The following is a 26,617-nucleotide window of genomic DNA, read 5'->3' as shown; positions in this document are numbered from 1 at the left end:
TGATTAAGTATATAATCATTTAGATTACGCGCATAAGCTAATTGATCCTGCTTCAGTTGTATTTGCAATAGAAAAAAAAGTGAGATATTGATTTCTCATGAATCCATTATTCATATTCGTATTTGGTCAAATCAATTTTGTTACTTTTCCCTTTGTTATATATATACTAGGGACAAAAACCACCACATTATTCTCCAAGTAATTTATAAATAACAAAAAGGCAGTACCTATCACTGGACAGAAGAAGACAAAGCAGACTGAAACAAAAGAAAATGAGGAGATTTTTTTAATAAATACAAGGAGAAGGATAAGTTTATAGATTTGTTTAATGATTAAGTGTGTTAAAAATGATTTCAACATTCCGTTGATATGGATTAACGATTTTTAAAGCTGATATCAATTATTCCAGATTGAGATTAGAAATTGCAGCTGCGGTAAGCTGACGTATTCAAGGAAAGCCTGAAGTTTCGACATGCAATATGCACTACGTGCAGAATGCTGAGAGGCAGCACTTAAGTGCGAGCAGGCGCACCGATATTAATTAAAACGGAACTCGAACGTTTTCCACAGGGAAAATCCCCAAAAGTAACTCAAGTGAAAATCCCACACGAATAGCGCTACGTGCGGATTGGATTCATGCTGGGCGATAACCCCACGAATGCGGCTTCCACTTGAGCTCCTTTTAAACGACAAGCTTTTTATCAAGTCCTAACGGCAATAATATTATGCCACCTCAATAAGACAAAGCTTCTTAAAGTGCAGCTGCTAATTTCTTAATGATAAAACTAATAATAATTTTTCGAAGGAAAACACAAACCACCATTAGGTATATACATATCTCTCAAGCAAGAATTGGTAAAATTGATATCGTTAAATATAAAATGTAGGGAACATTGATTATAATTAATTTAAGTAATCGACTTAACGAGGTTCATAAGATACGGATAAAACTCGTGCTACTTGAAAATTAATGAGAGTAAATGAAGTCTCAAGTAAACCCCTAATGTTCATTATGTGTATTAAAATAAGTTAAATGGTTCAAAAATAATTTATTACAAAAGTAATATTAGACATTGCAAACTGAAAATTCAGGTCGAAACTGAAGTTTGAAATGAGATAAAATTTTTGAAGAAAAATCATCGTGGCATTTCCTGTGCATGATATGGCACCATGCTTTTATAGGCAGATGCGAACTTGCCATAAATGATCACGTTTCACTGGACATGTACACCGGAGAAAGGGGAGGGTTGGTCATAAAGATGCAAATTTAAAAGAGGCAAATATGAAAAAACTAGCAAACAGTAGATCCTGTCTAAGCTATACGAATATCGGATTGGATAAAATGTGCATTCATATGTTTTTTAGTAGAATTTCATATTACTGTGTGTGTGTGTGTGTGTGTAATCATTGATATCTCTTTATACTATTTGAAACTATTGCAATGTATTTCAAGAATAAGAAGTAAAGCAGCTTTAACATTAAACTGAATATTTTAACAACTACCACGAAGAATATAATAGAAAAAGTATCTATTATTGATATATATGTGGTAGGTAAATTAATGAAAACAAGACTCAAAATATGTTTCTAACATTTAATTTTCTCTTATATATTTTATACTTAACGACATCTGCTCACTAGCATGGGAGGCGCCACCATTATATCTTTTCTGTTTAATCTTTACTCGACGGAATAATGATTGATGTCTCTTTATGTGCACTGCTAGGATTATTTTCTATTGGTATAGGAATAGTTAATGTTAAAGTGTTACCAACTAGCTTCTAAAAAATCGAGGGAAAGTCGTTTTGCTTTATGAAAGAACGCATGGATATTACAAGCTACTTTTATAGTTTCATAGAATTTTGTAGCCTGGGTAATGCTTCAAATTATTGGAAACTCCAACGCATCAGCAAATATAGCCTAACCTTACCTATGCGAATTACGCCTACATTTTACACTCACATTTTATTACTCTAGAAAAGCGAGGTCAGTCGTGATTCCCGTATCCACTTTTTTTATGCTTTTCTAGAACACTTACCACTATATATGCATAACGATATGTTTAAAATAATAATACGAGAGAACGTAAATAGGAATAATCAAAGATTTCTTAAAAATAATATAAAACTATACTAACATAAAACCACATTGTAAAATACAGAAGCATGCATAAAATATGCATACATATATAATATCTCGCAAAGACTATAAATCTTTCGTAAAATATGAACAAATTTATTAGTAGCTATATATATAAGATTTTTCTCCGCTGCTTTGAATGAAAATTTTTTATTCCTTTCGAAAATATTCTTTTATTTTGATGGAGGGAGGGTTCAGAGTTTCGTTGATCCATATATATATATAGGAAAGGATTCTTGGCAAATGCGATAGCCAGAGACAGATGAATACTCAATGACACGAGGTTTAGAAAAGCAAAATTTCTTTCGAATTTTGCGAATGAAAATTCTCGATGATTTATGAAATATGTCTCTCAATTTCGAAGCGAATACACGATCAGAGTAGCAAAGCCATTGCACTCTCGTACATTTTGCATTATTCATAAGCGCGATGGCTTTTCGTTCACCTGGCATTTGTTGACCATGAGTGAATATGCCTCTTCTGTATCTTCAAGTGTAAGGGTCATTATCTCATTATGCATCAATCAAATCCTATGTATACACGCAAATTTTACAAGCACCCTTGCCTGTGTGCAAGCTAGAAGTAACATCTACCAAGTATCAATCCCGACCCTCCTTCTAGTTTAAATAAATGAATATCTCAAAGCAGTGTCCAAAATAAAATTGTGTCTGCCTTAAAAATAATTTCTCCGGCTCGTCAGTTTAATTCTTTTTTCTTCGTAAGATGTGATTTCGCAATTTGGTAGGTCGAGAATTACGGCAAGATGCCTTGATATAAGCGTTGATAGCTACACGATACATTTGTCCGATCTGTTCGAGAATTGCATGTAAATTCCAAGCAGCACAGATATCCGTAATATCCCATCTTTGCCGTGATAACTCCATCTCTCCCTTTCCCGCTTCCATGTAACCAAGAAGGTCGGAATTTCGCCAGTCATTTGCATATGCAACGCTCAGAGAAGTGCTTTGCCTGAGAATTTATTGAATCTATTTATACAGCTAAATCAAGATGAATATTTCTTTTAACTTTATCACGGGTCACACTCATCTTTTAATAAATAAGGCTTATTTCTAAATTTCTCCTTACCTTATTAAATCTTTGCTTAACTTGCTGGTAGTTATTAATTTAAGGTATATAGTTACTTACAGTGGGGTTTAGTTCTTCTGAAAAATGTCTTCAGCTATAAAATTAATAGAAAAATTAAGAAACCATAAATTTCTTAAATAGTTAAATTGCTATAGTGTCGTTTCTCGTCTTGTTCTAAACGCTTTTTTAGACTTGGGTAATGAATTAACTTTACACCAATATTTTCGTCTGGTAGTTGTCACTGTCTGTATAATACTGTGTTGATCTGGTCTGTTACGTAAGAATTTTTGTACTGTCCTTTCGCTGGGCCTCTCCTCGCGATCGCAACCGATAGCCGCCGAATACGACAACCGCCGACTACAGCCGAGAGAAATCGAACATATTAGTTCGATGGAGGCGCGAAATATGGAAGACAGTTAGCTATATCGAGGTGATAGTATGTCTCTTTTATTACATACAAGTCGTGCACAACTTAGTATGAATGCCAGTGACCTCGTAGTTTTATCTATTTTTGTATGTGCATGTTAGGCCCTTGATTGATAGAAACACATCCATGTATACATATCGTACATGTATATATATATATATATGTATGAATGTGTATTTGTGTAAGTATTTTGGATGCATCCATTTTTTATGATATTAATATATGCAACATACTCCCCCGTTGAGAGGTGACGATCAAACCCAAATCTTTTGGCACAGTATTATGATTCGTGAACATATAGCAGTTTATTATATTTTTATTACAATGACAAGAATCACAAATAATATTGAAATTATGATATGATACTATATAAACAACAAAAAATTGACTGTAATTATAAATGTTTACAATTTTGATTAAAAATTGTACATATGATTAAAGAAAAAATAAAAGAAATACAGTTTTGTTAAAGTTAATGTGTCATTATGACAGGACTGGCAATTCGCAAATATGGTTTACTGCTCGTTTTAGTAATCCTGATTTTGTCCTTAAAGTAACTGTACGGATTACTCCATCAAGGCCGGGATGAAGTTCTTCAACTCTTCCTAGAACCCACTGAGAGCAAGGTAATGTTCGATCCTTAATGAGTACCAAAGATCCAAGTTTAATATTAGGCTCTTTATTTTTCCATTTTTGTCGAATTTGCAATCCATTGAGATATTCTAGATTCCAGCGTGACCAAAAGTTTTGTCTCATTTGAGATAAATGCTGCCATGTGGACAACTTATTTACGGGAATCAAGGACAAATCACCCTCTGGCAAGGTCGTAAAAGTTTTTCCAATCAAGTAATGAGCTGGCGTTATTGCTTGTAAGTCATTTGGGTCTGATGACACAGCAGCAATGGGTCTTGAATTTAGAATTCCCTCAACTTCAATAACAAATGTATTAAGCTCTTCGAATGTAAGTAAGGTTTCGCCGATCACCCTTTTGAAGTGATGCTTAAAAACTTTTACTGTGGCCTCCCATAGCCCCCCAAAGTGTGGGGCCAGAGGTGGTATGAAATGCCAAGTAATTCGTCGATCACTTGCAAATTTATTTACTATATTTTTATGATTGTCAGAGTTAAACAGTGCATGCATTTCTTTTAGTTCATTATTTGCACCCACAAAATTGGTGCCATTATCGGAATGAATGTGTTCTGGGATGCCTCTTCTCGAAATGAAACGTTTTAAGGCTGCAATAAAACCTTCTGAAGTTAAATCACTTACCACTTCAAAATGTACTGCTTTCATTATCATGCAAATAAAAACACACACATAGGCCTTTACTTTATTACGATTACGATGTTTTTTTTCTTTGATAAAGAATGGTCCGCAATAATCTATTCCCGTGTGGATGAAAGGCGCAGTTGGATTAGTTCGAAAATTAGGTAAATTTCCCATTTTATATTTCATCATGTCTGATCGAAATCGAGAGCAACGTATACAATTTTTAACAATTCGTCTTATTTGGTTTCGTCCGTCTGGAATCCAAAATTTTTCGCGGATATTGTAATGAGTTGTTTGAATTCCAGTGTGGAAATGAGACTCGTGATATTCGCGTATAATACAATCAGTTATATGGCATTTATTAGGAAGAAGTATAGGATGTTTCCTAGAAAACTCAAGATTAGACTGGCTCAACCTACCACCTACTCTGATAAGTTCATTTTCGTCTAAAAAAAGATCTAGATTAGAGTGCTTGCCCTTATGTATAGAAGACCCTTTTAATAGCTTTAATTCATCTTTAAAATAGACGGTTTGTACCAGTCTTAGAACTCGAATTTCAGATTGATTTAGTTCTGTAGCATTTAAACTACTTTTGTTGTTATGTAAGTTCGATTTCTTCCATCTTAAACAATGCGCAATAACCCGAATTAATTTAGTGTATGAAGAAAATCGTTCAATGAATTTTGTGTCAAATGTTAAAACAGTGAGACATATACTTCGTTTCATTTCTGGTATTTCGTTATGATCAACCGTTAATTTCGGCCATTTATTTTCTACGCTTGATAACCAATTAGGGCCATTGAACCATAAATGATTTTTTATAAATTCACTTGGTAATTGTCCCCGAGATATAGCATCGGCCGGGTTGTCATCTGTTCTAATGTGTCTCCAATCTTTCGCGTTTGTTATATCTTGGATGGTGCTTACCCGATTTGCTACATATGTTTTCAACAGGTGTGTTGGAGTGTTAATCCAATTCAATACGATGGTAGAGTCACACCAAAATATCACCTTTTTAATGGAATCAACATTAAATATTTTGTTTGCTTCTTGATACAATTTCGATAAAAGCAGTGCACCGCATAGTTCTAATCTTGGAATCGTTAATTGCTTCAATGGCGCCACTCTAGATTTCGCAGTCATCAAACAGCAATTTGTGTTTCCTTTCTTATCTTGTGAGCGAATATATATGCAAGCACCATAACCAGCGTTGCTCGCATCACAAAAACCATGAATTTGTATTTCTACGTAATTTGATATTATCATTTTTCTACTGACAGTTACTTCTCCCAACATTTCCCATTGCTGAGCAAACGTTAACCATTTTGTATATATATCCGGTGTAATGGTTTCGTCCCAATGAATACCGGATCGCCATATATCTTGCATAATCTTTTTAACATAAAAAATCACGGGACCTAATAATCCTAACGGATCGAAGATCTTTGCTATTTCTGATAGTACGTTTCTTTTTGTTAATCTTTCGTTATGTAATATTGAATTTGGTATGTAACAAATTTGGTCATCTGCAATGCGCCATGTTATTCCTAATGTTTTCAACATTGGCTCAATTTTTAAAAGATATTCAGTTTTTTCAATGTTTAATGCTAAATCCTTTATTATACTTGCTTCATTGGAAGCCCATTGACGAATATTGAATCTGCCCAATTTTAATATCGCCATTATTTCATCTCTTATTTCTATGGCTTCTTTAATTGAGTTAGCACCTGTTAACAAATCATCTACATACATATGACTCTTTACTATGTTTGCTGCTCTTGGAAATAGGTGGGCTTCATCATTTGCCAGTTGATGAAGTGTTCTTATTGCTAAAAATGGGGATGATGCCACACCGAAAGTCAACGTATTTAGTTCAAATGATTTTATTTCCCCGTTTTGTCGCCAAAGTATACGTTGAAATCTTCTGTCCTCTGGGTGTACCCATACTTGGCGATACATTTTTTCTATATCTGCTATAATAACGTAAACATATGTTCTAAATCGCATTAAATGTATAGCTAATTGTTCTTGTATATTAGGTCCTGTCATCAATAAATCATTTAATGATTTACCGTTGTTTGTCTTTGCCGACGCATCAAAGACAATTCTAAGTTTGGTAGTTGCACTAGTTTCTTTTACAACCGCGTGATGAGGCATGTAATATTCTAAACCCGATACTGGTTGCGCTAGAGACATGTGTCCCAAACTTATATATTCATCAATCATTCGTGAATATTCTTCTCGCATTTTTTCATCTTTATTAAGTTTACGCTCTAATAATAAAAAGCGCTTAAGAGCTATTGTTTTAGAATCGCCTATTTTTTCGCATTCGTTACGAAATGGTAACCTAACAGTGTAACGGCCATTAATTTCTCGAGATACAGTTTTCGTATAGTGTTCTTCACACTGAATTTCTTCGACCGTTCGCGATTCGTGTTCTGGTAACTCCTCAATTGTCCAGAATCTGTTTATTAAATTTTCTAAGTTTGTCAAATTACATATTTGTTTTGCATCGTACCTCATATTCACACTGCCGGCTACTAACCACCCTAATCGTGTCTTTTGTAAATAAAAATCATTATTATTCATGGATAAATTTATTTGCCCTAATGATAAAAGTGACAACGTGGTGCCAGCACCTATTAAAATATCAATTGCTTGGGGACGATGAAATTCTGGATCCGCTAATTTCAATCTCACCGGAATTTGTATTGAATTTCGAGGAAAAACTTCATCTGGAATACGATCTGCAATTGTTGGTACAACCCAACATGTTAATTCTTTTTGAAAATTGTTATGTGTAGATTGCATCGTGACTTGAACTACGCCTTGCGCATTTGTTGTTTGATTATCAATCGTACCAATCGTTATTGTTTTTCGAGTTATTGTTAAGTTTAGTCTTGTTACCGTCGCTTGAGATATAAAATTCGCAGTAGCGCCGGTATCAAGCAACGCACGGCATTTCTTTGAATTACCTTGTTTATCCTTTACATAGATCACTGCGGTAGTTAGCAGTTGCGGCGCATTATGATACAACGTGTTTATGTTGTAGCTTGCATTTTTTGTTTGTCATGCAGTATTAGGTTCGGTTTCTGCTATCTTTGTTATGTTTTCGTTTTTTGTTTCAAGAGTTTTGTCACTGAAATGTATCAGCGTATTGTGACGCCTTTGACAAATTACGCATCCCGACGATCTACACTGTTTTCCTCTGTGCGAACGTAAACAATTGAAACATACTTTTGCGGCCTTTACTGCATCTATTCGTTTAGGTACCGATAATTGTTTAAAAACTTCGCATTTGAATAGAGGATGTGATTCCTTTTGACAAACGGAACATTTATGCGTCGAATTTAGAAGAAATGCTTTATTCGCGTTGTTTTGACGTTTTTTCTTGCAAGGAGTAGGATTGACTGCTGACTCGGATTCTGCTGGTCTAATTCTCTCCTGTCGCGACGCGCAGACAGCGGATTTATATAGAAATTCGTATAGTTTATCTAATGACGGCATTTCGTCTCTGTTTAAAGTAGATTCCCACTCTTTTAATGTGTTTTTTGGTAATCGGGTCTCAATAATATATATTGCTATTTCTGGGGAGAATACTACGCCTAATTCATTTAAAGATGCTATGTTTTGCTGCATGTCGTCAGCAAGTTTTGAGAAACCATTCGAAGTTCCCTTGTTAAGCGTTGGAAGATCAAAAATCATCGATATGTGTTGGGATACTAATACTCGTTTAACCTCATAAGATCTGACTAACAATTCCCAAGCTTTTTTATAATTGTTTGGATGTACTGAAAACACATCTAATTTTTTGGATGCTTCCCCTACTACTACAGATTTTAAGTAATGGAATTTATCTAACTCGGTCAAATCTGATCTTGAATCTATTACGTTTAAAAACATGTTTTTGAATGAAAGCCAATTTTCATATTTGCCATCGAAATTCTGTAGTGATATTTTTGGCAATTTTAATTTGGGATTTTGACTATTGTTCTCATCTGATGCTGTGCTGCTACGACATGATTCCTCGGATAACGTAGTTGTACTTGTACCGGCATTCTGATTTGTATTAAGCAATTTTCGAACTCTACTCATTATATTGTAATACCGTTCTTGTATTGTATGAAAATCTTTTACATGATTTTCGTTTGGGTCTAAAACCATAAGCTCGTCCGATGCTTCTTCAAGTGCACTGTATAATTCCGACAATCTTTTAATTCTTAAATCAATAGATATTTTGTCTATTTCGTCTTTTTCGAGAATATTGTTAACTATTGTCATTTGCGATTTGAAAGCTGTTCTTTTTTGTAATAATAATTTTATTCTATCGACCATTTTGCTGCTGTATCCTGTTAAATTATGATTGACCCAAAATGACTCACCGAATGATGATTATAAATTTGTCCTTGGGGATGTTTTTGTCCTTTTCCCAGTATGTATTTGTTTTCTTCTTTCTTGAGGAAACCTCACAGGAGGCACCATAAAAATGTTCTAAACGCTTTTTTAGACTTGGGTAATGAATTAACTTTACACCAATATTTTCGTCTGGTAGTTGTCACTGTCTGTATAATACTGTGTTGATCTGGTCTGTTACGTAAGAATTTTTGTACTGTCCTTTCGCTGGGCCTCTCCTCGCGATCGCAACCGATAGCCGCCGAATACGACAACCGCCGACTACAGCCGAGAGAAATCGAACATATTAGTTCGATGGAGGCGCGAAATATGGAAGACAGTTAGCTATATCGAGGTGATAGTATGTCTCTTTTATTACATACAAGTCGTGCACAACTTAGTATGAATGCCAGTGACCTCGTAGTTTTATCTATTTTTGTATGTGCATGTTAGGCCCTTGATTGATAGAAACACATCCATGTATACATATCGTACATGTATATATATATATATATGTATGAATGTGTATTTGTGTAAGTATTTTGGATGCATCCATTTTTTATGATATTAATATATGCAACACGTCTTTACTGAATAATGTAAGAATAATTGTGTTGGTCATAGATATAGACTAGTCGTTATAACGATGAAAGGTATGCTTTAAACATTAATGAGCTGCATTGCTGCCTTTTAACAAAGGGCACAAAAGATGCAATGGTATATACTCGTTTATCCTTTACTTCTCTTTCTTCCACTTCCTTCCTCTTTCTGGTTTAAGTTAGATGCCATAAACCAGACTAACTGACGTCTTTTGCAACTAGAAAATTTAAATAAACGCATGATTTAAACAAGGAAAAGGAAATAAACGGGAAATAATAATAATCATTACTACTTAGAGAAATTATAACATTTTTCGGTTAAAAAATTTATATTACTGTTTCCAAGCAGAGATTTGCATATAACGCCACTGATTAAGGAACTGCTGGCACGTCTCTTGCTCAGTGACCATTTAAAAATCTACAAACCTATGCTCTCGTATATTTCACAATTCTACCGTGAACCATAATTTTTAAATTAGATTTGCGAGCGCAGTGTTTGTCTCTTACTTTATATATGTTTCTCTACTACCTCTTGCCACCTCCCTCATATTCGTATTTATTTATTTGCTAAGATTTGTGAAAATTCTACGTTCATTTAAGTCTTAACAATCATATGCCCTATACATAATACCTATATATATTACTGTATTATTTAGGTTTTAATATCTACATGCTTTTAGCAGCCTTAAAAAAAGTGTGATAAATGAGAAAATGAATGATTTACATAATTATACGAAGAATTATTAATAATTTTTCAATTAAACTAAAGTATAATTAATACGGGAAATAATTAATACTTTTGACTGGCGTTTGTTGGTCATTGATCTTATTCAGGTTTTAAGCGTTCGCCTCTGATTTTAAGCTGCGCTATGAACAAACTGACAAACGGTGAGCGATAGGCCATTCAAAAATTCGATTGATCCCGTAGTATGAAAAAACGCCTACGTGGTTTTCTATAGCGAATATCGAAATGTCCAAAATGATCTTTTTTTTGTTCCCGTCATCGAAAATCAAACTGTCATTCGTTGTAAAATATTGTCCTCGTAGCAAACATCAATTTAAAGACTTTCCTACATTTGCCACCTTTACAAAATTTTCCTTTTACATATACATTTATTTTAAATGTATACTGCCTCTTTATATGTATATCTTATATTTATCGTCGATTGCTAAAATATAAAAAACATAAGATTCCTAAAAATTCTTTAACGATTTGAAATTCTCGGATTATTATAGCAATAATTTAAAACTATTGATTAAAGTAAAAGCATTGGATTCCTAATTTTTTGCGTCTACATCCTTGCACTGCGAGACGTTTCTGCGAACAACTACTATAAAGTTCCACCAGTTCTACGAGGCAATATATCAAACTGCTTAAAACTTGGCAGTGGATTCAAATTACAAACCAGAAACTATAAAATACATCAAACTCTTTGTACAGATTTCTAACAAATAAAGTTAAGCTTCTAATTTAAAACGAGAATATTTTACTTTTGAGATATATGTTATGTCAGAATTGATGAGTTCGCTTAAAAAATTGTGTCACTCTACTATTTATTTACAGATAAGATTAAATGATTTTAAAGATTCTCTTATGAAAAATAATCTTCCTTTATTCATATAAAATCTTACTATATAAATATTATTCTCGTAGATACATCTTGTATAAGTAAAAGGAGCAAATAATATAGACCTTTCCTGCCTATATCTATAAACCATATGGATCTACAACAATTCTAGTGTTAAAATTTATGAATATGCATTTCTCCCTTTAATGTTAAAGATGTCTGATATGATGTACTTGCAGATCAAAGCTCGACTAAACTTGAGTAGCTTTTAAATGTATTTATTCCTTTGATGTAGAGATATCATATCAGCGTTGAAGTAAGTTGAAATATTTCGTTGAGTTTGGTAATTCTATCAGGTTTATTAGTCATGTAAAAGCCTATAGTAGAGCTAATACTGAATGACTTTAGCAAAAACGATATTAGTTTTGCTACAATTATTCTTATAAACTAAATAATAAAATAAGATATACTTATATATTTTTCATACAATTCATTATTTAAACATAACTATTATATATTTATACTAAAAAATGTACCGAATAATTGTTATTAATCATGATCTGTATTTTATGTTACAGAATTTAAAGAACCAAATCATGACGACGAATTTGTGGGTGGAACAGGTAAACAATACTAAATTAACGATTTTATAAAATTAAAGAAGGCTAAGCAATGCTACACTGATTACAAACTAATCAAAATTTGGATTAATAGATCAATTTTACACGCTAAAATGTATTTTAACTTAATCCTAGGTTGAATATTAATTAATAGAGTTTGAATGGATTCGGTGTAGCATTTCTGTTAATTACATTTTTGACAGAGACTTGAGCGACAGATACGAAAATAACTGCTTTATTCAACTTAGATATATAAGATATAATAAACGGTTGATCATCATAGAAATACAATTAACTCCAGAGTATCCTTTGAAAGAGGAAGCCATGCGATTGGCTATTGGTTCATATTACGGTTTACGTTTGAATGTATCACTTTATAATATAACACGTAACTCCTGTAATCCCAGAACTGTATAAATAAAAATGCGGAATTATGTAAAACATTATCTACAATTTGTAGATTATTTAGAGTTATTTCTAGATCATTCAGAAACCTTGATTTAAAGTAATGGTTTTAATTCCTTGATAATTTTTTAAATAAGGGTTAAATTTATAAATTTTATAGGAATTTTATCATCAGACCATCTATGGTTTTCGGATTAGTATGAATTAATCTCATCACACCCGGTATAAGGTATACTACATTATGCAGACAAAGCTCCAGCTTTCTAAAAGCACCCAGCCTAATCCTTGTTTCTCTCCACCCTTGATAAGCTTGGGTTCAGATATGCATGTGTGTTTGAATACCTATGAGGTCGTGGCACAATGTTACTGGCCTGCGTTGCTGCCACGCCTGTCTACGTACAAAATCACCCTTGCATGTATTTTAAAAAGATTCTGACCGCGTTCCGTCATGACACACCATTCTTCAACGTCGAAAACAACTCTTCGCTACTTAAACTTTCGTACTTGGTCTTTAAAATAGCAAGGTTGGCCAATTTTTATGACCAAACGTCAAATATGAGTAAGCGATTTTGGTATTTAACCAAAACGCTTATTATACATATACAAGCAAAAAATAAAAATAATACGTTTTACCTTATTTATGGAAAAACCTGTTTACTTTATATTAAATTAATATGTAAAAAAGAACTTAGTTTTTAATTAATACAGTGCGAAAGTAGGAATTATTTTATTCAAAAAACAATTCTTCATTTTGTTCTTGAATCATTTTATTTCTAAAAAATCTCAATCTCCTGTTTGCATAAAATACGTCGTTAATTATGTAGGTACAACGAGAGTTAGAAGAAGAAGAAGAAGAAGAGAAAGAGAAAGAGAGAGAAAGGAAGAGGGTGGGGGAGTAGAGAGCAGGAATTCCTTTAATTAAAAATTCGTTAGACACGCCGACTTTTTCCACTCGCAGTTCACTCATCTTGTACTTACCGAGAATTTTATCACGGCTCAAGTATTATTCTCCTATTATTATCAACACAGCTATGTGTATAAGGGTTTAACAATAACGGTGCATTTGGGGGATAATATTTAGGTTCGTGGATTTTTCTTTAAATGCAGGACATAAGTTTAAGTTATTGACCAATCGAATCGCTAATTTTCTTGTGCTAGACGCGTTGCAAGTGAAACTCCCAACATTCGCCTTTATCTACGAGCTCATTTTACCATTCTGCTGTTCAACTCGACGACTGAGATCTCGCGCGTTGCTAAACTATTCTCGCCAAAGGCAAAATTATGGATAATTTATCGGTCCGCAAAATGCTCTACTAAAATGTTAATTCGTTACCAACTGGAGTAGCGAGTATTAAACCGCAATTAAACAGACTTAATTACGAAATCCTGCAATTACTTGTACCAAGACACTCTCAAACTACCCGACTGCAATTACGATATACGGTGTAATACTCGGTTAAGAAACGTCATAAAATCGTGCAGGGAAAATATCACCACAAGAAGCATCATGAAAAATTGAATCCTGTATTTTATAAAGGAGTTAAGAAAGCTTAGACATGGCATTTCTGAAAAATTTATAGTCTTCTCCGTACGAGGCTGTCGCACCGTTATTGCCATATTTTTATTGTAGGATAAGCTCCATACAATGTTTTACGTATATGATAGAATCGTGTCTCCAAATGAAATACCTGCTATTCATTGTAGAATGGACAGAAAGATTTTTGTCGATATATATATATTATGCGTATACAAGAATTTAGTCGAAAAATGATATTTCGATGAAAACGTTGACATAGGTACAAGATGGAAGTATAGTAGGTAACCGATACTTAGCTTTATAAGGGAGGGCACGCTCTTTTTACAGTATCGACCAGTCGATACATGAGAAATAAATTGATAGTAATGGCAGAGCAACCCTTCCACTCCCCTTTCCATTCTTCGCCCAACGTCCAAACGGTTCCGAGCTTTCAATCGCTTTTTCACCGACCCCTGGCCTGCGCTAGTCATCTTCCACTTTTGCCAGCCGCTTCGTTTTCAACCCTCCATGCTCTCGCACACCTCAGTTCCCACGCCAGAAATTCAACGGCACTACAAGAATTCTCACAATTTCCACCATCATTTATCATTGATGATATTTACCTCAACCTTCTATCTTTTTCTAATTACATTATACTCATTCCTTCTCACTTTTCAATACAATTAGAGCACTCCAATTATTTTCAACTCATCGTATAGTTTATAAAAAAAATCTCTACCGAGAACAAAATCGCAAAATTTCTATTTCTTTTTCAAACTTTGCTTATGCTAGACTGAAATGTACGTTCCAACCGTCAGCTGCACCTGCTACTAGAGCATTTTAATCTATTTTGAAGCTCCATTTTCGAACGTCTTATTATACCATTAATCTTTCTTCCCTGATTTCTTTCCGTTCGCAAGCTTAAAAATAAAATATAGTCATTTTTAAAAGTTTTTCCTCTTCCGGAATAATAAACAAATTCCACGCCTTTCTTTTCGTTTAAACGATGATAAAATAAAGCTCCTTCTTCTAAATAAATATTGACTGCTAATCTGAATGGAATTCTAGGAAAAACTGACCAATCTTTTACGAACGATTCATTTCATATTCAACGGACAGTGTACTTTCTGATAATATTACTTTTGCCTTATCGCAGCAACGATTAAAGAAAATATCAAATATATGTATTAACGAGAAACTGGCAAGTGAGCACAGATATCGGAATAGAGAAAAATTTTATAGCCAGCGCTGCCCATGTCGAAGCAGCTACACTGTTATTTTTCAGTTGTACGAAAAATAAAGTTTAAATTTATGTGCTGGCTGGAGAACACGTATGACTCTCCTACGAGTTATAGAGACGAAGCGAACTGTTGTTTTCGCGAACGAACTCGATAATATCTTCTGCACTGAATTCACCCTCAGGCCAACTCTCTTCTCTGCCCTACATTTTAACCCCTTTCCTCCCTGCCACCTCAAGAGCAATTCATATCGCTCGATTGATATGCACTCAATGTAAAGTCAATAGTGTCCGACTAAAATCCCCTAATGATCTCAAGAAAATCTCTTATGATCATTATATGAAAAAACCCCCATTTAGATTAAGTTTAATACGTATGTCACTCAGCCCAATAATTTTAATCATTTTCTACTTGCAAATTTATAAATGAAGTTTTAATCGTGCCTTCTGAGGTATTTTTAGGTTAATTATATATTATACTATTGATAATTCATCAATAAACTATAGAAGATGTAAGGCAGTTGTATGAGAAAAAAGTACTAATTTTTAATTAACCTTTACCACCCCTTGCTCTAAGACTAGATATTTTCAATACGTGCAGTACAATTCGAAATGAATACTTAAACGTATTCCATTTGGTTCTACGCCGAGCGAAAACAAGATTCAATTGGAAGGTTCTCCACGCTGACTCGATCCACTTCACTGAAATTCTAGACCAACTTCCATACCAATCGTAGCTCCGTGCGATGATTAGCTGCTAATTAACGACCACAGGGCGATCGAGTTTTCCCAAAGTTTCTCCCGTGAGAGGCAGCAACGGGTATCGAGATACTTCCTCCGTTGCTACCATTTATTCAACTCCAACATTTTCAAGTCTGCTTTTTTGCTACACTTAATTTTATTATTTCATTACTGATAAACTTTTCTTTTAAGCTTTGTTCCTTTTTGCCTGCACTCTTTCTGTACTTTTCATTAAAAGTGTCTACTAAATGTTACATTAAATATATATACAATATTTTTAACGAGAAATGCTGAAAGTTCGGGCAACGCGAACAAACTTTATTAATGCTTCGTAGATTTCGTAAGCCCGTGAACTTGATGTTTACACTACGTCGTGCACAGCAACTATAATACATAGACAAAAGATAATCTATAGAGCCGAGGCTTGTGGATGTTTCGTGATACGTTTTCCGTGTCCTGCAAATACTTCACAATCCACATTCAACGACCTCGTTTCCCTTGTCTTTTAGTCGCATCCGTTTTAGACACCGTTTTTATTGTCCAATTCCATAAAATTTCACACTATCTCGTCCCACAGTTTTCTGCTTCGATATTCCTCGATATTTATCGCAAGCGTATAACGTTTCCCGTATCAAGGTCTATCAGCCTCATACAACTATCGCCAATAATCGTTCAACTTTTCAAACAAATCTCTCATCAATGAGTCTCTGTTCCTCAGGCTATCCGTTCTAAAAGCGCAAGGCTAATAGAAAAAATTCCTTTCCAAGTACAATTGCTCCATTCGACTTCTCAATGTAAACTCAATTACGCGAACAACGATTATATAATTATTGCTATTTCCGGTTATTGGTTAGGAATCGAAAATAAATTATAGTGCTGTATAGTTTTTTGAAGAGAAAGAACATGCATATAGATATTTACGTAAGTATAATATAATTCAGGAAGCTATCCGTTATTCTCTTGTTTCGAGCAGCATTTTATCACGATAAATAATTTTTTTTGTTCTCCTGTAATATCCATGCATCCTTTCAAGCTGTGTTTTTTGAGGTACTTCTCTCGTTGGCTCTAGGTATGCTTATACCATACACGAAATCTCGCAGTGTCGCTGCACAATTTTCTACTTCAGTATTTTCCAGTATACGGAGCACGTATGTTCTCTCTAGCTGCCTCTGGAATGACACCTGCGCGAGATATATAAAGTTCGCTCTGGCGCACAAATGTGCAAAGCGTTAAACCTACACATCGTATACGTAGGCCGTCTGAAATGTTCCAGGGCGTTTCAGAAAAATAGGTAGCTGATATCCTTCTGTTATTTAAATAAAATCTCCCTTTCTTCTCTCACCATATAGTACTTTGAACATCGCACTCTGCGTCTCTGTGAAATATGTGAAATAAATTTGTATTATGAAATAGGTATCGCTCAGCTTGACATACAACTGAATAAACCAAACGAAAGAGTTTAAAAAACAAAACTAATCTTTAAGAAATTATATATTTTTCTTTTAAACTCCTATTCGTTATGAATACAATTCTACAGCTGACTGGGAATTAAAAGCTATTCCACACGGTAAAGAAAAATCAATCTACAAAACGAAACTTCAATAACAGGCAAAACCAAAAGCAATTGAATGTATATTTAGTGCTAGCGTATTTTATACTAACAAACCGAGTTTTTTTACATTTTAATCACCTTGCACCGTATAGCAATGGATAATCGTATTCGACAAAGTCTGAACCGATACGCAGGTGTACTATTTAATAATAAAAGTTCAAATATAATTAGCAACAACTAACTTTCAACAAAACGGAAATTACGTCTAGTGCAATCTGCATGGATTTAACGATTTTATAGTGTTTTATGAATATCCATGAATATATTTATAAAACGATATAATTACGTAATTTAAATGTTATGTTCTTCGTTGGTTCTAGTCATGGTACGATTACAAATTACGATGGGAACCAAAAGAATATGGTGGAGTTCATATGCTGCACGTACCATCGGATCATATATGGAGGCCCGATATAGTTCTCTACAACAAGTGAGTCAAATCAGTCTTTTTACTTGTTCTAGATTTTTATTAAACCTACTTTAGCTCTACAGTAGTGACATCGCATGCTGTCAGATACGGCTGGTCGGACAATCGCTTGAATCTTTTATTCAATCTTTACAAATTCTTTCAAAATAGTCTCTGAGTCTTCGTATATCAGTATCCTCTTTAGGCTCTTTATCTTTTTAAATGTCTTAGAGAATAAGCGTTGCATCAATGACAATTATACATTCAATTAGTGTAATCTTTCGTGCTTCGAGCCGATGGAAATGAAAGCGCAGAAAAGAAAATAATTCAAACTCAAGCTAAAATGGACTTATTGGATAAAAGATGAAAGCAGGGGAAAAGTTATGACGTAACGAGTGGCATGACTGAACGTAAAGGCAAAGCGCATGTCCGACCAAGCACAGAAAAAAGGTACAATCGTCGTGCATATTGCATCGCAAAGTAGTAGAGCCTATTTGATGCCAAGTGCAACTAGCACACTGGCATTCGAAAGTTACGGAAAGATGTGAAATAAAAAAAAATGCAAATTGTGTGCACAAACTTTCAATAATATTAGCCGTTTTTCATTTCCGATCCTCTTCTCTCTAGTCTATTTTCTACTCTCTCTCTCTCTCTCTCTCTCTCTCTCTCTCTATCTACCTATCTTCTATCCCTCTTTGGACACTTTTCTTACCTCCTCCTTAGTCCCTTATTTCTTCCTGCACTCACATATTTGCGTAACTTTTGCTCGTGCTCGCTAACGAACGAGCGAAAACCAAGAGAAATACTCAAATTTCTCACCCGTTTGGCTCTCGCTCGAGCTGGAGCGAGTTTTTCAACGTAGTTACCGGATAGATTATTATTCATATCGCATGAAACATGGGCGCTGCGGCGAATGTTCGCGTGAATGGGTTCTGACAAACGGGCTGAGATCAGGAGAGAATACTCCGTTTAAGTTTCCACTCTCCCCTCCTTTCTTTCTCTTGCTCCTACGCCCCCCCCCCCCACCGTCTCATATATACATTCACACAAACACATACGCATAAGCACATACACATATACGATCTCTCTTTCGTTTTCTCTTTCTCTTACTATCCCTCTCCCTCTTATTCTCTTTCTCTTGATCGATTAAAAATATAGGGCTCGGCAGTCTTGAATCTTCTCACGAAAAAAGACCCGTACTGCTTAAAATCTAACGTATCGATAAATATATAAAATTATAATAAATTTAAGAAATAATTTCAAACTTAAATATTGTATTCATTCAATACGTATTTTAATATATTTTACTGTACCAAGCTCTTATTTCGATCTTCCAAATATCATATATGCCCAAGCACACTTTTTCGCATATCGATACTACATCATTATTGCTTGTACCACACGAATAAAGCCTATATAATCATGAAACAGGGTTAGAATTTATTTAGAGGCAAATTGCAGCTGATTAGGAGTCAAGGTGGATTTGAAACCTTTAATATATTCTATTAGCAGAAATACTTTAGGGAAAAGCAGGGAATATAATTGAAACACGCGACCTCATGGGAGCCTCCTTATTTTTCGACCCACAGACTCTGTTATATCTCCTTTTGTTGTAGTGGTTGGGCCAGCTCGGCACTTTTCCGACGCTGCACTAACTCCATTTCCTGCGGTTTCATTAATTTCATGCCCGTTTCTTCTTTTGCTCTGATTCCCTCTTCAAGTACCTAGCCCTTCCATCTCATTTTCACGTCTCTCACTTCTCCTACTCTCACTGAAACACCACACCGACTCCTTTAAAGAGGTCGATTTATTGTTTCCTTGATTATCAGCTTCATGTTAATAAATCTAAACTTAAAAATTAATCAATTTTCAACAAACTATATATATACTAAATTGCAAAAGTTCCTTTAAATGAAAATCTAAGTGGTGAGAATGGTAACTATATATTTTAAGATTATCACGAACCTTAACTTTACTGTAAACCAGCAATGCCATTGTGAGAATGGGATTTAGAAGGTATTTCACCCCTAGTAGGGGTAGTCTCAGAATCTGGCATGCCAATTCCGGTGATGTTATGTAGCTATCAGCTTCAAATACGCGTGCAGACGATAATTACCACGATCTTCTAACATTTCGCTACAGCATTCTAACCTGGCCCACAAAGATTACAAGAATTTACCACGTATAATATATACTATATGTATATCTAACGATATAATAGATATTGCATAATTGAACGTCGCTACCTATTTTTCAAAATCATTTTCATTATAGATTGTAATGAGTATTATTGTTAAACCAAAGTGAGCGTTCAAATGTTTTAACGCGACTCCAATTATGCAATTTTTAATTTTTGACTATAATAGTGATTGAAATAGTATTCTTCCATTGGAGTTGAGGACGTAGAGTTCGAGTGCTCTGGTATGATGCCAGGTACAATCGGAAAACTATGTGGAAACCTACCGTCTGAAAATTGAAGTGGATTTGGAAAGACCAGGTGATGATTGGAGTGGTTGGAATGTCGAGTGCCCGAATAATTGGAATATAATACTAGTGAATAATCAGAATCTTCGGACGTCGATATCGATAATTTCGTGTTCCACAAATGGCCCTTGACAGAAGCTATTACTTGAAACCAGCGAATTTCGAGAAGTGTTGCAACCAACGTATTTATTATTTTACTGATATTCCAGTTTATCGTTAAACTAAGCAGTAGATAATAATTATTTAGTCTGTATGAGTCAGTTATTGTCTGATAAAATGAAACGTTAGTTAAATATTAACGATTTCTATGATTTTTCTAAAGTCTCTTAAAACTAATTAAATTTATCTAAAATATCTTTCTGCAAAAGCTGCTCTTAACTTAATCTTCCACGTTAATTTGATTCGCTGAGAGAGATCGAGGATTATTAAAATTCAGTACTGAGAAAGATGGAAGAAGAATTAATTATACATGGTTTGCGTATAAAAATTAAGACCCTTGTTCTCCATCTCTTCAGGATAAGAGATCAAAGTTTTACACAATGATTAGAAATGACAGCTTAAAACTTCGCTTAATTATTAACAACGGTAAGTATGTGAGATTGTAAAATATTATTGGACGTGAATTTAAAGTCAACTGCTTCTCATAAAATGCCACTAACTTATTTCAATTTTTGAAAGGAATTCTATTTGAATAGCTGGAGCTTCCATTTCAAATCCTAGCATTTGGTGAGGCTTTCAAGTTCATATCATATTCTTTATCAAGATCGACCGTAATAGATATTGAAAAGCCAGTAGTTGGTGGGGAAAATACTTATCTCAGTTGGTCCATCAAGTTTTATAATTCATAAACCATGAACACGACTGAGCAAACATAAAGATACAGTCGCGGTCTCTCAGGTCTGACCTTTTAGGCGCATTTCTACTTAACTGGAGCTCATCTTGAGCTGGGGCAGCATTATTTTAGGAATTTTCAATATATTTTATGGCCTTAGCCATCACTCCTAGTAATAATATTTATTATACCGTTGGTAGTTGTTGCATGCATTACGGAGATGAAATTTGTGCTGTCCCAAGGTGCTTCCTCGTCTCCCCTTTCCCCGTCCGCTTGGCTGCTTCCAGTTGGAGGAGGCATAGCTCTCACGGTCGATTAAACATCTTCAACTAGCAAGATGGGCTTAGGCTATACGAATGACGACGGTGATGACGGTGACAATGACAATAGCAATGACAACGACAACACCCACAACAATTAAGCCAGATCATTAAGTCCTTAGCTTAGACTTTAGACGATCAATGGTACGGCACTTACCGGTGATTAGTTAACCTGCCCCTTAATTAACACGTTGATGCACGGACCAACCATCGTTAACCCATTAAAGTTCTATTCTCTTCAAATGCTTTACTGAAAAAAAAAAACACACATTTCCAGCTTGCGTTAATTCCAAGCTTCCATCCATAGTTAACCTGGTAGTACTACGTGCTCTTCTATAAAAAAATACGTGCTCGGAATGTGTCAATTATATTATATTCTATATAGTATATGGTCTATACTATACTGTATATGTACCAGTTTTTGCATCGCTAAGCCTATTATACGTATCTCGCGTTTTTTTCTGAATCTCTGTCTCTGAATTATTATTAACGTTTTAATTAATATGATAATTTGATGTGAATTCTCCTTGATAACGAATGCGAAGCTTCTTTTTTAATTTTTAAATAATATTCTGTTGTTTCAACAGACTATCCTGAAACTTTCCTATAACGATAATCGATTTGCATCTGTCAAAAGTGTCAAAACCCAACGGTATATACTTATATAGGAGATACATGGCTTTCGAAAAGACAAACGGAAATAAAAGAGAACCGGCGCATCCACATATTGTCCGAAGCGTTAAAACTTATTAAATATTTACTAACAAAATCGTATATTCTAGAATCTTTATTTTATTCTGGAAAAATATCGACGATGGAAACACACACAGAAATGAAACCTGATAACCTACAATACGAAAATTATCTAATCTCACGAATTTTAGAATTGCGATGTATTCTTAGGGATTTGAGAAACGCTTTGCATCAAGAAAGAATAGATTTACAGCAAGAAATACATACGACACCAAGACCCTTCATTTCGGAATATAGTTTAATAGATAATCGAGAAGCAGGTTATTTCCTTAATTATGCATTCTTAATAAATATTGTTTTAACTCGAAGACAAGAACAGTTGTGTACTCATAGTCTAATCTTTGTTAGTATTTACCTTAGCATAATTTTAAAACAGCATTTCCAGTATACTGTTAAGTGAAGGTCCAAGATTGATTGCATAGACAATCTTGCAAAAATGAAAGACTCGACTGTGACTACTGTTTTTAAATTAAGGTTAAAAGCGTAATTTTTTAATTGATATTATTTTTGTTTCTAAAGAGTTTGGTTGCAAGAGAAATATCGACAGATTTGGGGTAAAATTACACACTACGCAAGTATTTATTTCCGATTATTTTATAGTTATATGTTAAATTATTTGTTTTAGCAAAACGATTCAGGAATACTTTGTTGTCATTCAACTTTCGATTATACGTACGCCTGCAGTAATAACATAGCTCATGAAAGTATGCCTATCGATTGGTATGACCAGTAAGTAGTCTTTTTCTTCTAAAATATACATACCGCAAACAACAATATTATTAAGCAAACAGTTTGGATACAAAATAATTTAATTAAAGTTACCAAAGATATTTAAAATTATATATAGCACATTAAAGGGCTTATGCATTTATTATCAGCTACTAACAGAGCCATACTGCACTATAGCTATGTTGTCTTTCATTTGCTCATTTTTATTTGCGTTGAAAGATAATAAGCGCTTATTTTGTACCATTTTAATCAACAATATAGATCGGTGCGAATATTATCCATATCAGATTTTTTCAAACAAAAGATTCAAGACCTTGCATTAGATTGTAATGAAAGTTTGAGTAAAGTTAAAAGCAAGTATGTGAAACCTACAATGTTTTTTGAAAACACTTTCGACATACCTGAGCCATCGGAAAAAGATAGTGAAGCAAAAGACTTTGGATTTGTTGGACAAATACCTGACGAAGAAAATACAACGCAGTACAAGGAAAAGCCGATTTCAAGAGAATCTCTCTGCAAGCCACTTACCCTGATCAAGTACGACCTTTTTTCATCACGCATCACTACAATTACAAAACTAGTGTGATGTTAACAATGTCTTATGATACCTCCCCTTTCTTCAATGATATATCAATACCATTTACTTCCTAATTATGATTCAGAATTATTTTTAACCAGATCTTTTGATTCAGAAGAGAAAACTCTTTCAAAAAATTCAAGCAACGATAAAAATTGTGAATTGATCTACAGAGCTCAGGATTTCGCTGAATTCTCACATATTCCGAGGACGATCTCGACAGAGACTCCTTTAGTTCGCTCGAAGAGCGAGATTATTCTTTTTTCAAGCAGTCCGGAGCCCTTGAACACCGTACGAAGTCAATAAAATTTATTCTCCCGCAATTCCGATAAGACCCAAACTCTAAATCGCGCGTCCAGGTTTTTTATAATATTATTTACGACAAATATATAACTATTCTTTTGTACATTCATCTACTTATTATGGTTGTACGCTTGATAAAATTGTTATTGTACCTCCTAAAAATAATCCTTTAATATATAATCTTCAGAACGTGCTGGTATATAGTGTTTGGTGTAATTTTCGCTTATAGAAAAAATCAGTACAAGAGCATCGATGGGAGGTATAAGAAAAATAAATGTGAAACGTGACAATTGCTGGCTCGGGGGTTTCTCCCAGCGAAAGCTAGCTGGTCGTTTTCAAACAATTTTATCTCCCAGCTAGTCCAACCCAGCTCATTTCTCTTCGGAAGTGAGGAATTGTCGCGTAAAAGCTCACATTGACTTTCAAAGCTCGCAGCACCCCCCACTCCACTGTCACAGCCGCACCAAACTACCGATGAAAGGCGAATTTTCCCATAGAGTTCGTAAAAGTACGGGATATATATATATATATATATATGACGCCATCCTTTTCAACCTTTAACTCTCATGCACTACCCGTAGAAAATAGAGAAACGCAGCTGACAGTGAGAACTAAGAAAGTCCTAGCATATAAATTCTTACATTACCAATTTCAAATCGCGATATTAATTCTGAAATTCAATGGTACTAAAAATGTGGCAAATATGAACTTCATCAAATACCATCAAATGTTCAGATATTTGCCCAGTTTATCCATAAATCAGAATGGAATACCATTATAAAGATAATAAATCAAATTCCAATATAATGGTATTATAATTAGAAAAGTATTGAAAGCAAGAGTAAGAAACTTTAAGGTTGTATATTTCTTGTGAAATAGCTTTTGTTGACTGTGCTTCACGATCTTGGATTACTTCCAAAAAGTTATAATCTACAACCCCCTTCTTATCCCCTTCCCCTCCTTTCACCCTCTCTCTCTCTCTCTCTCTCTCTCTCTCTCTCTTTCACTCTCTTTCACTCTCTCTTTTCTCTCTCCCTATCTTTTTCTCTTTTGTAACTCGTTATCGCACCATTGGTATAAAAGGTTATTTTATTCTACACTGCAGTATAGCTCTATATATCAGAATGGAAAAAGAAATGTGCATTCGAAATTTTTATAATTCAAAAGCATGGCTTTGTATGCATTTCGTTCATAAAAGATTCAACACACCGTTTGCCAAAATCTTATTATCATTTATCTATTGCCTTTTGGAAAAAGCCATCTCGCTCCTCTCTACTTATAATTTCTGCAGACCTTACATGTTACTTTTCTATAACTTAACTATATGCTTGATATTCTTCGGCATCTCTTTCATGTGAGATTTTTTCTGGAGCCTCGAAAAATGTTACTTTTCATGTCTAATGTAAATATCAATTCTGTAGATATATTAAACAAAAAGACACTTAATTCGGTAACCAATTTCAAGTGCATTGCATAAGCCAACAATGATTTCTTCATTGAAAGATGATTTTTTTGCTTTTTCTAACTCCATGTTAGTAATAAGGCAACACCATATTGTACATTTTACTTGTATCTAGTATATGGAGGAACTAGCAAAACGGTACACGCAAAGAATAATGGAACGTCTACATTATCAATGATATGAATAATGGCCGCTTGTCAGATTTTACTGAAACTGGTAATGGGATAGCCCTCGTGCAATTTTCAACTCTTTTTTAATTAATACGTTTTCTATTTGAAAAATTACACGATGTTTGTGCGACTTTAGAGTGATATTGCAATATTACTGACTTTTTGATGGAATAGGAAACACAATAAATTTAATGTACTTTCAATTAGATTTACACAACTTCCAAAACTGCAATAGTATTCCCTTTTTTCTATTTTCATTTGTTGGATTTGATTTTAAGGTGATTGCTGAAAATACGAGTTCGACAAAACGTTTACGGGGACAAAATAATAGAAGGGATAAGAGAGAACACTATTTAGCATCACTCCGCGGTTTTTATTATGAAGTATTATGAAGTTCGGAATGTAAAGCAAATTAACTCGGAAGCAATTTATACAGAATAAAAACGGGAAAAATTAAAGTGAAAAATGTGAATCAAGACCCAAGGGTTCAAATGTAGACGAAATCAAAAACAGCGAAAATCCTATTGCATATTGCAATGCACGATAGAAATGAATACTTTATGAATAAATTTAATTGATCTTTCGCTCTTTCATTTTTTTTTTTTTTTTTAATGAATCATATATACGTTTTCATTAACTGGCTTTCAGGAGTTGTATTAGAACCTTTGCTTCCATCAATCATAATATCCTTTTTAATTTGCTCACTGATTTTCGCTTTACTAAAAATAAAGTTAAATCTTAAAATAAAATTTGATAACGATACTAACAATAAATATTGTAAAAAAGTACTATGGGTTAGTTTATTAGAGTAAACATCTTTAACTTTATACCAAAATAAATTGTTTATTTTTCTTCATTCGACACAATAGATTATTAATTTCACCAAATCCATTTTGTTCCTAATTCGCCTTTACATGAATTTATATCGATAATTTTCTGGAAGTTTTTATAATTATAAATTCTTAGAAAA

General features: G+C 34.0%; 1 protein-coding gene across 4 annotated transcripts in view; it reads left to right on the top strand.

Moving 5' to 3' along the window:
• Positions 1–26,617, top strand: part of nAChRalpha4 (nicotinic acetylcholine receptor alpha4) — a 113,611-nt gene that overhangs the window by 28,761 nt on the left and 58,233 nt on the right. For all 4 annotated transcript variants that reach the window (XM_066747218.1, XM_066747219.1, XM_066747216.1 and 1 more), the window contains exons 3-4: positions 12,059–12,103; positions 17,932–18,041. In XM_066747218.1, coding sequence (XP_066603315.1) covers positions 12,059–12,103; positions 17,932–18,041 — 155 coding nt within the window. The remainder of the gene's footprint in view (positions 1–12,058; positions 12,104–17,931; positions 18,042–26,617) is intronic.

Source organism: Prorops nasuta, unplaced genomic scaffold, assembly GCF_024137725.1.
Source record: "Prorops nasuta isolate Cenicafe-Biocafe unplaced genomic scaffold, Cenicafe_Pnas_1.2 PNAS00003, whole genome shotgun sequence".
NCBI classification, from domain to species: Eukaryota; Metazoa; Arthropoda; class Insecta; order Hymenoptera; family Bethylidae; genus Prorops; species Prorops nasuta.
This window is presented reverse-complemented; position numbering and strand designations above follow the sequence as displayed.